The sequence below is a fragment of the Lissotriton vulgaris genome, chromosome 12, assembly GCF_964263255.1.
Source record: "Lissotriton vulgaris chromosome 12, aLisVul1.2, whole genome shotgun sequence".
Lineage (NCBI taxonomy): Eukaryota > Metazoa > Chordata > Amphibia > Caudata > Salamandridae > Lissotriton > Lissotriton vulgaris.
In genome coordinates, this window is record NC_141700.1 from 746,390,466 (window position 1) to 746,405,877 (window position 15,412).

At 42.3% G+C, this 15,412-nt stretch overlaps 1 protein-coding gene across 1 annotated transcript in view; it reads left to right on the forward strand.

Annotated features, from left to right (window-relative positions):
* LOC147678554 (extracellular calcium-sensing receptor-like) overlaps nucleotides 1-6,907 on the forward strand; it is a 59,188-nt gene extending 52,281 nt beyond the window's left edge. Inside the window, exons 5-6 of the mRNA XM_086946597.1 lie at nucleotides 5,806-5,929; nucleotides 6,015-6,907. Of these exons, the coding sequence (XP_086802723.1) occupies nucleotides 5,806-5,929; nucleotides 6,015-6,907 (1,017 nt within the window). The remainder of the gene's footprint in view (nucleotides 1-5,805; nucleotides 5,930-6,014) is intronic.
* The last annotated feature ends 8,505 nt before the right edge of the window (nucleotides 6,908-15,412 follow it).

A 15,412-nucleotide genomic window follows, 5' to 3' on the forward strand; every position in this document is an offset into this window, starting at 1 on the left:
TTCCACCCCCTTCTCCCTGTATAGATGACAATTTTTTTGATAGTTTTGAGGTAAACATTTGCACACTGGTTCTTACATGTGCACATCCAATATAATACAGGTTTTGAGGCTGTCTGTGCTGCAGTAGCTGTCATTCCCAATTCGAGCTATAAGGATACCAGTGAAGTTTCAGGCCCTAAGCTCAAAAGAGACCTAAGGAAATTGTTTTCTGCTACTTGAAGCGTTTTAATTTGCTACATCCCTATGGCTCAGCCTTATGAAGAGCAGCAGCCACAGCCATTTGCTAGTATAGCTGCACGATCACACTCAGATACTGGCCACCCACCTTTTGTTTCAAAGAAAGGATTACCTAGTGGTTTGTATTAAACACATCATAGCCTTGTTTATCTGTGCATCCATGTTAAAGGTTTTCCAAAGTGGATCTCCAAGTAATCTTACCTGAGAACCACTCCAAAGGAATACCACATACCCTAAGTTTCTTTCGAAGAGGAGGAGTTGGCTTGATGAGTATGAACTGTGTCTTCAAAGTGTCTATAATTAGGTCCTTCTTGATGCAATAGTCCAAGAAGGTTTTGAGTAGTTAGTGTGAGGAGGTTTCTGTGGCCGCATCATCTACAAAAAAACAAATTGGCATCTCAGTCCCTTGTTGGTAAGTACCTCTAAATTAGCTTTTTGCAAACTTTCCACTGTGCAGTCAGAAACATACTGAAAAGAACTGGTGCCCTGACACAACTATGCCTGATGCCTTGATCAATTGGGAAGATGGCACTACACTCTCCTAGGCACTAATCACGGACCCTGGCTGTGTTGTTAGTATGTAAGCCAATAATAGCACTAAGCAGGACAGCATCATGTCCATCTTGCAGATAGATGACCATAGCTTTCCAAGATTGATGAAGTCAAAGGCCGAATTTGAGTTCATAACGATTAGGTACAGGTCGCTGTTCCTAACTACTCTAATCGATATAAGCGTAGAGCTTGATTTACTGTGTAGATACAGGGCAGGAAGCTGGCCCACGCCTCTGTTAGTATTTTATTGTTTTCCTGCCAATCCTGTAGTCTGTTTAGTAGTACCTTACCCAGGTTCTTCCCTGCTATGTCCAAAAGGGAAATTGGGCAATAGTTAGCAGGGTTGTTTCTACTTCCTGTTTATGCTGGGGTACCAGGATTGCTAATTGCCATGAGTCCAGAAACATATACTCTGCAATATCCGCAATGAACACCAGGATGAGAATTGAGGGAACATAGCTTTGGCTTTACATGTGTATCAATAGAGAGGCATTAGATCCAGGCCTGATGCTTTTTCATATTGAACATTGCTCTTTCCACCTAAGGTGCTATAATCAATAGATCCCGTTCTCACCTACATACACTTTGCTGCTCACTGTGGTACCAAGTTGTTATTGTTATTGTTAATAGGAATTTATTAAGCGCGAGTACACCCAAGGGTTTCATGGCACTGGTAACTGAAGTCAAGTGCGATCCGAGCCCTTAGGCATACGCCTGCTCAAATAGCAGAGTTTTTAAAGATCTTCTAAAACAGAGAAGGTCATTGCAACTTCTCAGAGCTAGGGGAAGGGAATTCCACAATCTTGGAGCAAGGCGAGAAAAACTACACCCTTCCTGACGTTTCAGTCTGAAAGGAGGGGTATCAAACAGAAGATGATGGGCTGAACGCAGGCTGCGCCGGGGGGAGTATTTGGTAAGAATGCTACTAATAAATCAAATGAACCTAGTTCAGCAATGTTCTTTTCCATATCGTGATTTGCATTTACAGTCAGTCACAAGCAAATCCTTATTAACCCCTTGGTCGCGGGGGGTAATTCCCCCTCTGGACTGGGGCACGCACAGCGCCCCAGTGCTCTTGACCAGCTCAGCTCGTCATGACCCACAGTGGTCTTATGCTCATGCCGAGCTGAGCTTGTCACGGCCACACCTGTTTTTATGGAACGCTAAGCACAGCGGGGGAATTAGCCCAGCGTGCGAGCGTTGGAGACGTTACAACGAGCTCAGCTCCTCATGAGCATGGGAGGGGTTAAAGTTCAGGAAATAGCATTAATGGATGAAAGTACACCCTGGTATCAAACTCTCAAGGCCAGTAGTAGTGGCGAGAGAAGTAATCTTCCAATGCAACATGAAGAACAAATCGTGGCTCCAAAATTACATGGTTTTTCAAGAGTCCAGTGGCAAGTTTGGGAAGTGATTTGATTTACTTTGCTTTCTGCTTGACCACCATCTAGGATGAGGCATCACTGCAAAGATATTCCTGCAATGGAAGTGTGTTAAGCAATCTCATTGTGAGAATAAATGGCCTTTTATTACATTCTGTGAGCCCACCTCTGCGTTAATTTTTAACCTTACACGCAATCATGACATTAAACTACTGGAGGTTCAGGCAAACTCTAAAGTTTTAAAAAGTTATTTTTCTCAACTATTTATAACAAATCCCAAAACAAAGATATCAGAATTATTGGTTCATCTGAACGATAGTGTGTATGTAACAATTTTAAATACCAGTCAGACTACCTTGTTTGCTACAAGGCCTACTTACGGATGACTTACTTAATATTTAAAAGTCAGATTCATTCCTGTAAAAAATGTTTATTTCGACAGGTGTGCATGCAGTTTTAAAAGCTGCAGCAGTCAGGCTCTACAACTAGAAATTAAGTCATGTTATCTTTGTCAGCCTAGAGGATGACACTATAAGCTCAGGAGCCCATAGGTGGCATTTAACTTACCGTGTCATTGGTCTGCTTTTCCTGCACCATATACTATGGCCTTCCAGAAAACTTAAATATGTCAGTTGGGGATTAGCCAATGTTACCATGTTTTAGGTGTCAGAGCGGATACATAGGAGACCGTACAGTGGTGGCCCCAGTGTGCAAATGACCAAAACAGCAATACCAGTCATCATACAAAATGGAAGTGATCACTCTACCACTCCCTAAAATCTAGTATCTCTGCCCTGGCTTATCCTTGTAACCCACCTGTTCTACTATACCTCATCCCATACTTCTACCTACATCCACTAAAGTGCTGATATCATACCCTAACCTTGTTTTCCCACCAGCTCAATATATCTAATACCCCACACGTATATATAACCAACACACCTGCCTTTACTCTAGCACCTCTATCATGCATATGCCACAATACCTCAGATGTTGCATACAGACAAATACAATAATACTTACATTTACCATTTACTACTACCCCAACCTTGACTTAAGCTGTCTACCTATACATTAGTACCTTTACTTTTATCATAGTACCTCTATTAATATTTATACCCTGCATCCTCAACTAATTGTCCACACCCTACTCATGCTAAAAACCTGTCCCAGTTCTGGAACTATATGAACAAGCTCCGTTCCTCGAATAACAACGGAGGGGAAGCAGTTCGTGAAGAAGATTGGGCCCTGCATGTGACTCAACTATACGGCTGCGACACAGCGGATCCTGTGGCGATCGAAATAAGAGACCGTGTCGATTCCACCCAGACAGAAATCCATGAGCTGACCACTGCAGCCGAAGTCTCCAAGTATTTGAAGGCCATGAAAAACGGCCTTCCAGCAGGGGTATTCAAATGCGCTCTGGAAGAGTGGGCCGAACTTTTGGCCCCGATATATAACAACGTTTTTACGATATGTCAGCTACCAGATTCATGGCTTGGTTCGATCTTATGCCCCATATTTAGGAAAGGAGACCCCACGCTCCCAGCTAACTATCGACATATTGCCCTATTAGATATTGAGGTGAAGGCATATGCCCGGTGTCTTCTTAAGTTTTTAGAAAAATGGGTAGCAGAAAACAACATTCTACCATACTTCCAAACAGGGTTTCGATCTTCGGCCTCCACCATAGATAACATCACAACCTTGGCCATTCTGAGTCAACAAGCAGCACAAAAAAATCATCTTCCACTCTACTGCTGCTTTATAGACTACAGCGCAGCCTTTGACAAAGTGTCTCGCAACATTCTATGGAGGAAACTGGATAAATGGGGAATTCCACAGAGCCTGCTCGGAGCCCTTATCTCCTTGCACAAGAACACTTGGGTGCGAATCAAAACTGGCCCAAAGACTGTCTCCAGAAAAATTGCAATCGGAGACGGTTTAAAGCAAGGCTGTGTTCTTGCCCCTCTTTAGTTCAATCTCTACACTGCTGACCAGGGAACATTTCTGGAGAAAGGCAATCTTCTCCCGCCAAAATTGGGCCTTGCTAAAAGGAATCTGCATATTCTACAGTATGCTTACGATATTGTCATAATGGACCAGGCAAAATCGGGGCTCCAACGAGTGCTAAGCAAGCTCCATACATATAACACCGCCAACGCCTTAAAAATCAATCAGGAAAAGACCAAGGTTCTGATATTCGGCGGCTGTAAGAACAAGAGAAGTCTAAGGTGGAACATTGGGCCTGCAAAGATCAATTCAACTACAAAATATAATTATTTGGGAGTTTGGTTTTGCGAGTCTTCTAGACCATCAGCTCACTTAGCTGCCTTGAAAAAAAAGAGCAGGTGCAATAACATATTCCCTGACCCGACTGAACCAGACCCTGAGCAGCCACTCTGCAGAACCCATTTTGAAGGTGATCAAAGCTACACTACTCCCTGCCTTAAAATATGGGCATCAGGCCTTCCCTGGTGCATGCTCTGCTAGTCTTGACCTCGCCCAAGTTTCCACCTACAAAAAAATCTTTCATCTTCTGAAATTCATTCAGAGGGCAAGACTACCTCTGGAGCTGGGCCTACAAAGACAATCCATCTATTGCGAGGCAGATACTCTGAAATATTTTATAAGGTCATTAAAAGCTGCAGATACTACCTTAAAATCCCGGCTAAAAGAAATCTTTGCCAGTCCTGGAAATCCATGGAATCGTCAGATTGCAAAGGCCATAAAAACGCTAGAGATCGACAACTCACTACTAACTTCAGACACTATTCTATATCCAGTCTGGAAAAAAGTTATCGATAAGCAGGTGAAACGAATCTCCCATCAGATGGACATCTAGGCTTTAAAAACACCTATTGTCTTGCTCCCCCTGAATATCTCATTCCATCCTGGGGTACCGCAATCTTATTTGCTGGAAAATCTAAATGCAGTGGCTCAGAAGAACATAATGTTAATGCGCCTCCTAGGCCTGCACTCTACGGCCTTTTACAAATAAGATCGCACTGCTACCCCTGCCTGGACCCTACTGCCTCTACCCTATCTCTCTACATCATAGTATTGCCTCCCTTACCCAAACTCATGCACCTCTTCCCATATCTATGCCATAATAATACCTCTAACTATGTCCTTTTGCAATTTCCCCTACCTATACAGTGGTATCTCTGCCCCTATATTTAATCCTGAGTCTCTAACTAAACCTTAGTACAACTACAATTACAAATCTGCTAGTACCTTAACACTTTTTCTGGGCTATGACGTGTCCGTTTGCCATTTTTTTGTGCTTTTGTTTGTGGTTTTCCTCATTCAGGAAATTTACCCACCTGGAGTTTCACTATTTTGAGGTGCCATTCACGTGTTTAAATAATGTTAATATAAAGCACTTTCATGAAAATGGCTACAAATGTAGGGGGTCTTGGGATGATCCCTTTTATTATTCAGCAATAAATTAATTCTTATGAAGATAAACAAGACTTCAGATTGCCAATGCAAATGTCCAATTTCCCCACACAATTCTGGTCCATTGAACGTAATTCAATACACTCTTTACCTTAGGTTTGGTGCTCTTGAATGAGATCTGTAAACTCTGATTTTCTATTCTTTTCTGATGTTTTATTTTTCTTTCTCTCAGGTCCCACTCTCCTTGTGCAGCCACAGTTGCTCGGCTGGGTTCAGAAAAGCTTCTAGACCTGGAAAACCCTTGTGTTGCTTCCAGTGCATCCCCTGTCTACTGGCGGAGATATCTAACCAAACAGGTAGGAAGTCCTTCACAGAATTGAAATCCTGAGTAGTGATCAAGACAACATCTTCTATGTATTTTTCATTATGTTTGTTTCTCAGATTCCATTGAATGTTTCAAATGCCCTTGGGATCACTGGCCCAATGAAAGAAGAGAAGGGTGTGTGCTAAAGATCACAGAGTTTCTTGCCTACAATGAAACCTTTGGAGTCACATTAGCAGCAACCAGCATTTTCTCATCCTTGGTCCCTGTTTTCATTTTTGGACTCTTCATTTATTACAGAAGAACCCCCATAATCAAAGCAAATAATTCTAAACTAAGTTACCTCCTGCTCCTATCCCTTACCTTGTGCTTCCTCTGCTCTTTGGCTTTCGTTGGTTATCCCACATCAGTGAAATGTCTAATTCGCCAAGCGGCCTTTGGCATAGCTTTCGCTTTCTGCGTCTCTTGCATTTTGGCCAAAACCATCACAGTGGTCATTGCCTTCAGTGCCACCAAACCTAACAGCGAATTAAGGAAGTGGATGGGGCCTCATTTGTCATATACAATTATCAGCATAAGCACACTCTTCCAGGTCCTGCTCTGTGTTTTTTGGCTGGTTCTTGCTCCCCCCTTTTCTGAATTTAACACCCACACCCAGCCTGGTATTATCATGGTGGAATGCAATGAGGGGTCGTCAATAGCTTTCTGGTGCATGCTGGGCTACCTTGGACTTTTGGCCACTATCAGTTTCATAGTTGCCTTTCTGGCCAGAAAGCTGCCTGACAACTTCAACGAAGCTAAATTCATCACCTTCAGCATGCTTGCTTTTCTCAGTGTTTGGCTCTCATTTGTTCCGGCATACCTCAGTACTAAGGGCAAGTACATGGTGACCATGGAGATATTTGCAATTTTGTCCTCAAGTTTAACTCTGGTTTGCTGTTTGTTTTTCCCTAAATGTTATATCATCCTTATAAGACCTAAGAGAAACACTAAAGAGTATCTAATGGGATGAGGGACAGGTCACACCAAAGGAATTTAATTTAAAAATAGCTCAGATCCACTTGCTGCATATTTTTCTCGTCAGCAGTGACCTGCAAACTTCTTAGTCCCACAAATGCAATTTAGAGGCTATTGTTCAAGTCACTATTCATTCAACTACTCATGTCACTAAGGAATAAGTAAGGTCATCAAGAAGCTCATTTTGAAAGCAATGTTTTTGTAAAAGTAAAGCTAGTTCAAAGATGTGGCTCAGAGAGTGCACAAGACCACAACCTCACATGTACAAGTTCTTTGAGGGATTTCAGATTCCAGGTGACCAGTGAAACTACTTCAGGTCACTATCCCCTAGAGGCAGTTGAATGTTCTATGCATCAAAAATCCTTTTCTTCAACACCAATCACCACCTGTGATCATGGTGCACAGGCTACAATTACTTCAGAGCTCCTCCTGTCCCTCTTTGGGGGACTTGCGCTTACCTATAAAGGCCTCCAGTAATTGAACAGGGGCCTCAACGACCGGTGCTGGGGGTGTGCAGGATGGTTTAAGGAGCATTTGACATTAGAGTGAACTCTACAAGAGTGTTAATGCCTATTTCAGGTGAACCTTCTGCAAGTTCTGGAGTAACAAGAAGCTCTGGAGATGCAGCAGACTTGTGGACAATAGGATTGTCTGGGGATACAGCAAGGACCAGTTCATCATTATGTGCAGCAGTTAACTCTAAGACTACAGCACGTTCTGGGCATACAACAATTCCTGTGAAACACATTCAGCTCTTAGGTCAGTAGAGGAATCACCACATGCTCTAAAGTCATGGGAAGTACTGTTTTCTTTATAAGCTTCAGAGACTCAATATGCTCAGGGGCCACATCAAGGTGGCTAGAATTCACAAAACCTGAAGCCCCATCAGTCTAATGCACAGCCCGTAAACACATTAACCTCAACCAGCTGTAGTTAAATCAGAATTCCCACCACATGCCACAGCTAGCTCAGCATCCACAGCAAGTTCAGGGGCAACTATAAGCTCCAAGGCCTAGTGCATGCTCAAACTCCAGGGATGACTGCAAGTTCAAGGACCTAAACACTTTGAAGGCTGAGTAAGCTCTGTGAACAAAGGATGCTAAAGAGTTTAGCAACCATCATTGACATAACAACTATTAAGACCACAGCAAGCTCCTAAGCATTCACCAGGGGCTACATAAAAATCTTTAGCCAGCACAAACTCAAATGTAATTTCAAGCTCTGTGGCTGTTCCAGGATCTAAGGCCACTGTTCCAGAACAATTTGGAGGGAAAGGGGGGCTTTTGAGGGTCTACAAGTATTCCGGAGCAGAAGACATTGAAATCGCCAAGAACCAGCAAATCCTCAGCCTATTGCAGGTTGGCGGTATGGATTTAGTAGTCTCCAAGGACTGAGTAAAGCCGATGATTCCTTATGCGTTAAAAATGTTCAACCAAAAGCAGCTGAACAGCTATTTTGAAGCGTATTGCTTTTTTGTATTTGTTGGTCACTATAGCAGCAAGAAAAAAAGAAATATGACTGGGTCATCCCAGTGTGAAGGTTTATTTAGAACTATCAATTCTTGGTGATGTTTAGAGCAATATATGAAATGATTCACAATACTAGAGAAACATGAATGCTATCACTATTCCTTTCACTTATGAATTGATCAGAAAAGCAATCACTCCAATGAGAATTTCTTTATTCTTTCAAACTCTACCGGAAGTGAATTCACTGGGAGCAGTTTCCAGGTTTAGTGTGTAAAATGTGATTTCTGTGTAGATAATACATTTCTTAGATGATTTGTTTTTTAAAGTATCATAAACCAAGTGAATCCAGGGTATCCCGCTTCAAAGCAGCACATAAGGTGCATCTGCTTGTTGGTTAAGCACAGCAGTAAGGTAGGTGAAGCTATTGTTCTTCCTGTTGAGTTTGAAGGGATCTAAAAAGTGGAGACAGTTTAGGCCATATTACAACATGTTCAAATGCCATTGGGAGGATAGGGGCGGCTGTAGGAGGAGATATAGAGGCTGTTTTTTTACAAACCATTTTGATGTTCCAATAAAGGTTAAAAAGATGCATGTTCTTTTTGCAATTTCACTTCCCTGATTATCAAAAAGGACAGAAACAAACATTTAAAATTGGGGTGTAGTAAGATATACATACTTTACATATTTGTTCTATAGAGTATTGTTATGTAATGCATTAAGATTGTTTTTTAACTCTGTGATCTTCATTGCAATGTATTTGGCTGAAACAGTAGTTTGTCTACATTGGGAATGCTGAATTTCCAAACATGTTTAACAATCCAGCTGCTTCAATTCTGTAAGCAGTATAGGAATGCCACCTTATCCATGGGGTCATAAACGTGTACCAGCTTCACCTAACGAGACTAAATATCTAAAACTTCTAGGCCATGCTTCCCATGCAGTCCTTCTGTGCATGTCATGAATTAAACCATGGTGAAATGATCGCCGCAATTGGTATGGAAGTTGGATATGAACTCTACTTTAACGAATTTGCTTGCAGTGCCCAAACCCTCCATTCTCCCATTGCCTTACATCCAAACCATTTAAAATCTCAATTTGTAGGTATTGTAACTGTTGGGTAATTCAACTGGGGTTCAAAAGAGAAAGGGCCTGAATTATGGAATATTCATCTTCTAATCTTCAGTCTCACTTTATGGTGCTTTGCATAAGACTAAAATTACCATTGAATAGGTTTTTGTACAACCACACATTGTGAATGTAAACAATTTCAGGACAAAGGAGCTCATTCCAATGGCAGAATGACTTTAGTCCGTATGCCATTGTCACGGGAATGGGAACCGGCCACCGGTATGATAGCGGTCCCGCCCATGAGATTACAATGCAACTGCCACAGTGGCGGTTGCATTGGGCATGTTTACCATTGCGGTGGGTGCTGCCGGCTGCAAGACCCACTGCAATGGTAAAAATGCAGGTTTTGCATTTCCCTGCACCACGTGGCAGGCACCATGCAGTGCCAGCCACATGGTGCAGAGAAATGCTATGGTCCCCCCAAGTGCAGAAGGAAAGTGCCCCCGCAGTCAATCCCCGCCAGGGCGAATCGCTATTGTAGTGAGCCCCATAGTTCAGAAGTTAGCACAAAAAGATTGATGTTTCCAATGAGGTGCAATTCATGACATATTGACAGTTATTTGTATGAGTTGGAATATTCTAAAATAATTGTCAGGCATCAATCATTTTAGTTATGAAATGCATGGAATTTGAAAACTGGTCAAGTTTATGGTTAAACATTTTAACAACTTTAACTTTGTGCCCGAGTAAGTCAACCATTTAGCTCTTTCTTCTGAAAACACACAATGAAGGTAGATAAAAAGCAAACAAACAAGAATTTGAGAATTTTCAAGTTATTTTACATAGTTATTTTAACTTCTGGTTAACTCTGAATGCTGTATGAAATACATTATAGTTAAAAACATGTGGCATGTTTTCCTAGATGTCTAACTAAACATGTTTTCCTTGGGGTAAAACCCCTGCAATACTGACATCATCTGTAATTTTACGTTCTTGGTGAAAACAAGCATCTAATTTAGGAGAATTGGTTAGAGAAATGTACCATATGACCTGGCCCTTGAAGCAGATCCCTTTATTGCTATTATTGACTTGCCAGATCAGTTTGTTGTATAAATGACAAATCTTGAATTTGTTCATTTTGTAGATACAACACTGAAGGGTGAGTACAGAATTGAGGCCCAACCTACATGGTGCAACTAGATGCTGTCATATTGTATCTATACATCATAAAACCTTCAAAAACAATGTCTAAGGTATGGATAGTTACAGAGGAGACGTGGAGACCAACGTCTTCAACAGATTCTATACTGTGTATGTAATATACAGAAAAAGAACATCTTCAGATATATTTACCACATCATATTCCTATTGTTTAAACTGCTAGCATTTTAATGTAGAAGGGATAGCCAGTTGCATGCAGGATGTGGAGTGTGTCTTAACATGTTCCTAATGCATACATTGGAGGTGTTTTGTGTTGCAAATTCTGAAATGCAAATAAGTGTATCTGTATGGAGGATAGGGACACTTTTGTAGGAAAGACAGAGACTCCTTTGGATGGAATCCAAAACATTTAAGTCAATATGTTTATGTGATGAATCAGGGCTATAACCATAGTTTATTCAGATTACAATCTTCAGATAGTAATGTGGAGAATAATAACCGGTGCAGGAAAGATGCAAGCATTGTCATTAATATTCAATTCTGTGTAATGTGGTATTTAGTAATCCTTAACATATTATGAATTTCCAACATGCAGATTAACATATGGATGTGGAGGTCAGGGACGGTAAGAGGCAGTTGTGGAAACCAACTTCGAAAGGCAGCAAGCAGTGAATTTTGGTCGTGTTTATATAGGGTGGATATTCAGGTATCTTTCCAGGGGTCATACAACATATTCCTAAATGTAGAGGGATAGAAAATTATAAAATGTGTGATTTGTTAAAATTGTTTTATTTACAGCAGAATTAGGAAAAAGTCTATACTTTTTCCTTGAGGAGCCATAAAGAAGCAGTATCAAAAGCTTTTACCTCTCTCACCAAAAACCTGCATGGAACCAGCAGCCAGAAGAAATGTGCTGATCTTGCAGCCTGCTCTCTTTTTATAAATATCATTGACACCTATCTATTGATATACTTTTTCAAATGATGTTGAATTCTTTTCATCTTCTTTTGCGATTGTCATGTACTGCCCTTATAATATTAGGGTTTTGAGTTAGTGCAAAGTGAGGTCAGAGCAATAAATGTACAGTTATTAAAAATAAAGAAATAAATATTAATGATACATGAACACCTACATTTACTTTTCTCTTGTTTGAAATTCTTTTTAATGAATCCTCCTGGATCAAATTAATATTCATTGGAAATTATGTGGCACATAATAATGTATAGAACAGGGACTATAAAAAGTAAACAGTAGGAAATATAGCATTCTACACATCTTTCAAAGCATTTTAACATGGTGATTTTTGATTTAATGAGATTTCTTTCTCAAGTTGATTGTCTTTTTTTAAATACAGCTTAGTTTTCCATTGTTTTGGTATTTTTAAAAGTTGTATGTAACAAGTCTTCACTAATTTAACTATTCACCCTTGGTAACTATGACAGAGTTTTATTGACACATTTATGTTTAGGCAACTCTCATAATCTGGTCACTTTTCTCCAGTTAAATGATTAGTCATGTTTGCTCTGTCCTTGCGATGATATATCAGTACATTCAACAATCCATATTATATTTTTTTGCAAGTTTTACAATTTACTTAGGAAAAGGTCGATATTGCCCTATCTGAAATTGCAATGTCTAAAACGTTGTCGACCTGTCTTTATTAAGTTGCAATTCCTGAATGACAACATTGTTACTGACCACATTGTAAAATATCTGAAAGGGGTAGTCAGAACAAGGAAAATGATGCAAGATCCGCCCCCTGTTTAAATGATAACAACTTTAACTTATGTCAGGCCTGTGTAATGACATGCGTCTATGGTTTTGATTGCAAGTTTTAACATATGCTACTTTTAAGATTTGTCTGTAATTTTAAATAGTTGTTACTGAATTTTAATTCTTAAGTTCATTCTTATGTTTGTACATGTATGTATGTATGTATCACACACTTATAAAGCGCTCCTGTCACCCAACGGGCATCCTGGCGCTGTGATCTAACAGATCCTGAAACACAGTCAATACTATATCAGCAAGCTACACTATCCTAGGGAACAGGTGAGTTTTTAGTTCTTTTTTAAAGGAGAGAAGGTTTCCTAAGCATCTGAGCGACAGTGGCAGATCATTCCACAACTTGGATGCCGTGAAGCCAAAGGAACGGCCACCCATCCGCTTTCTACGGAGCTTGGGAACAACTACCAAGTAGGCTGAGGCAGAGCGGAGAGATCTAGTAGGGATGTACCAAGAGAACATCTCCTGTAGGGGCAGCGGTCTAAAGCCATGAAGGGCCCGGAAGACCGAGCATAAAGCTTTAAACTCGACCCGCTGAGAAATGGGCAGCCAGTGCAAGTCTCTAAGTGCTGCGGATGACGAGTCAAGACGTCGGCGGGAAAGTGCTAATTTGGCCACGAAGTTCTGTACCCGTTGTAGTTTGCCTAGTGCAGTGACAGGTGCCCCCAGAAGCAGTGCATTGCAGTAATCGAGTCTGCTTAAGATGAGACGGCGCACTACTTCTGGTCTGGCCTGGGCTGGGAGCAAAGGAAGAATCTTCCGCAGAGTACGCATCAGCCCCATGCAGGTAGACACTGTTTTGTCAATGAAACCATCCAGTTGAAGATTGGGTTCCATTGTCACACCCAGGTTTCGAACTGAGTCTGCCGCTGCTACCGTGCCCTGAAAGGAGGGGGGCCAGAAGTCCTGCGGTAGAGGTCGAGGGACACGGTCCGCTGAGCAATGTAGCACCTCCGTCTTGGAGCTGTTGAATTGCAGCGAGTTGTTGCTCAGCCATGTTGCCGTGGTGACCATACAATGGTGAATGGTCTCCTGTGACACTGCATTCTCCCCCTCAAAGGAGAAGATGAGTTGGGTGTCATCAGCATAGTTGGTGACTGCAATGCCAAAAGATTTAATTAGCTTGACCAGGGGGCGGAGGTAGAGATTAAAAAGAATGGGGCTAATGGCCGATCCCTGGGGTACGCCCTGACCAACCCTTTTGATGGTGGACTTAAAGGGAGGCAGGGCAACCACCTGATGTCTATTGGCCAGGTATGAAACAAGCCAATCCCGGGCCAGACCCATCACACCAACCTCTTCCAATCTCCTGGTCAAGATGGCATGACTGACCGTATCGAACGCTGCTGACATGTCAAGCAGCACTGAAAAGGCTGCTCGTCCATAGTCGGCATGCGAACGAAGGTCACTCAAAACAGTCACCAAAGCTGATTCGGTTCCATGTGCTGGTCTGAACCCAAACTGCACCGCATCCAGACAGTCATTGACTTCCAAAAAACTGGACAGGTGTTTCGTGACCAATTTCTCCAGGATCTTAATCGGGAAAGGGAGTAATGAAATGGGTCTGTAATTAGCGGGACATAAGCGGTCCAGTGATTCTTTCTTCAGCAGCAGAGAAACTACCGCAAGCTTCCAACTGTCCGGGACCTGGGCGGAACTAAGAGACTGGCAGCAGATTGCGTGGAGAGGAGGAAACAACTCTTCCCTAAACACTTTCCAGAATTTGTGCGGAAGTACATCAAGGGGGGAATCTGAGGACACACTATCCGCTAAAGCGCCAAATTCTGTAAAGGAAGGAAGAGGACAACTATCCAACCTGGCTTTTCCAGCCTCCATCCCTGATGTAGATAAGAGAGCAGCCCCTGGTGTCATGGGACTCAAGTTACTCAAGATGGTCGCGATCTTATCTTTGAAGGCCTTGGCCAGCGAGTCGCATAGTAACTGAGAGGCTGGGATAGCTGTAGTAGCACAGGCCGGTCGTGACAACTCGTTGACGATTTTAAACAAAGCCTGAGCTTTATTTGAGGCTGACAATAAAGTCTCCTCTAGGAACCTCGCTTTTGCACACTTAATCTGTGACTTATAAGCTGCCAGCTCCTGCTTAAAAAGGACTTTATCCGATGCCAGATAGTGTTTCCTCCATCTCCGCTCTGCACGTTTACACTGATGTTTAAGTTGGAGGAGCTCCCTCGAAAACCATGGCATGGCAGTTTTTGTTCTGTCTCGCGTTTTCCTTAGCGGGGCCAGATTGTCCAGAGAGGCCGTAATTAGCTGGATAAGGGCATTATAACTTTCATCTGCATTGTCTCCCAGCTGAAAAGCTTCAGAGAGCAGATTTGGTAGGGTTGCGCCTCTCAAGAGCCTTGACCATTGTCTCCCAGTCTTAGTAGTTCCCGTGCTACTGTTCTTAGAGTAGCCTACCGGGAGAGCTGCGGAGAAGAGAACTAGGGCGTGGTCCTTCCAGCATTGCGGTAGGATATTTCCAACCCTCACCTGACTGGAGTCAGCAAAGATCAAGTCCAAAACATGTCCCCTCTGGTGAGTCTTAGAAAGAACCAACTGCTCCAAATTAATGTTGCAACAAGCCTGGGTGAGGTATGTGAAGGCTGAGTCTGTTGGCCCATCTGGCCACAGATTAAAGTCCCCCAGTACCATCAGTCTGGCATGGGAGTTTGATAGATCGTAAATCAATTCAGTAAGGTCGGACACGGCAGAAGTGACGCCAGCCGGGGGTCTATAACACAAGAGACCAGTGAATAGCACCCCCCCTGTCCCTTCAGAAAAAAAACCATCAGTTCGTACTCCGTGATTCTCTTAATTTCTAGTTGGGAAAAATCCAGCGATTTCCTATAAATCAACCCTACACCTCCTCCTCTAGCCCCAACACGAGGATTATGTCTAATCTTGTATCCTGGGGGGGCAGGCTAGCCCCAATTCTACTCCACTATCTGTCCTCGTCCATGTTTCCGTCATGAATAAGGCGTCTAACTCATGTTGTTCTATGAGTAGCGCTATCT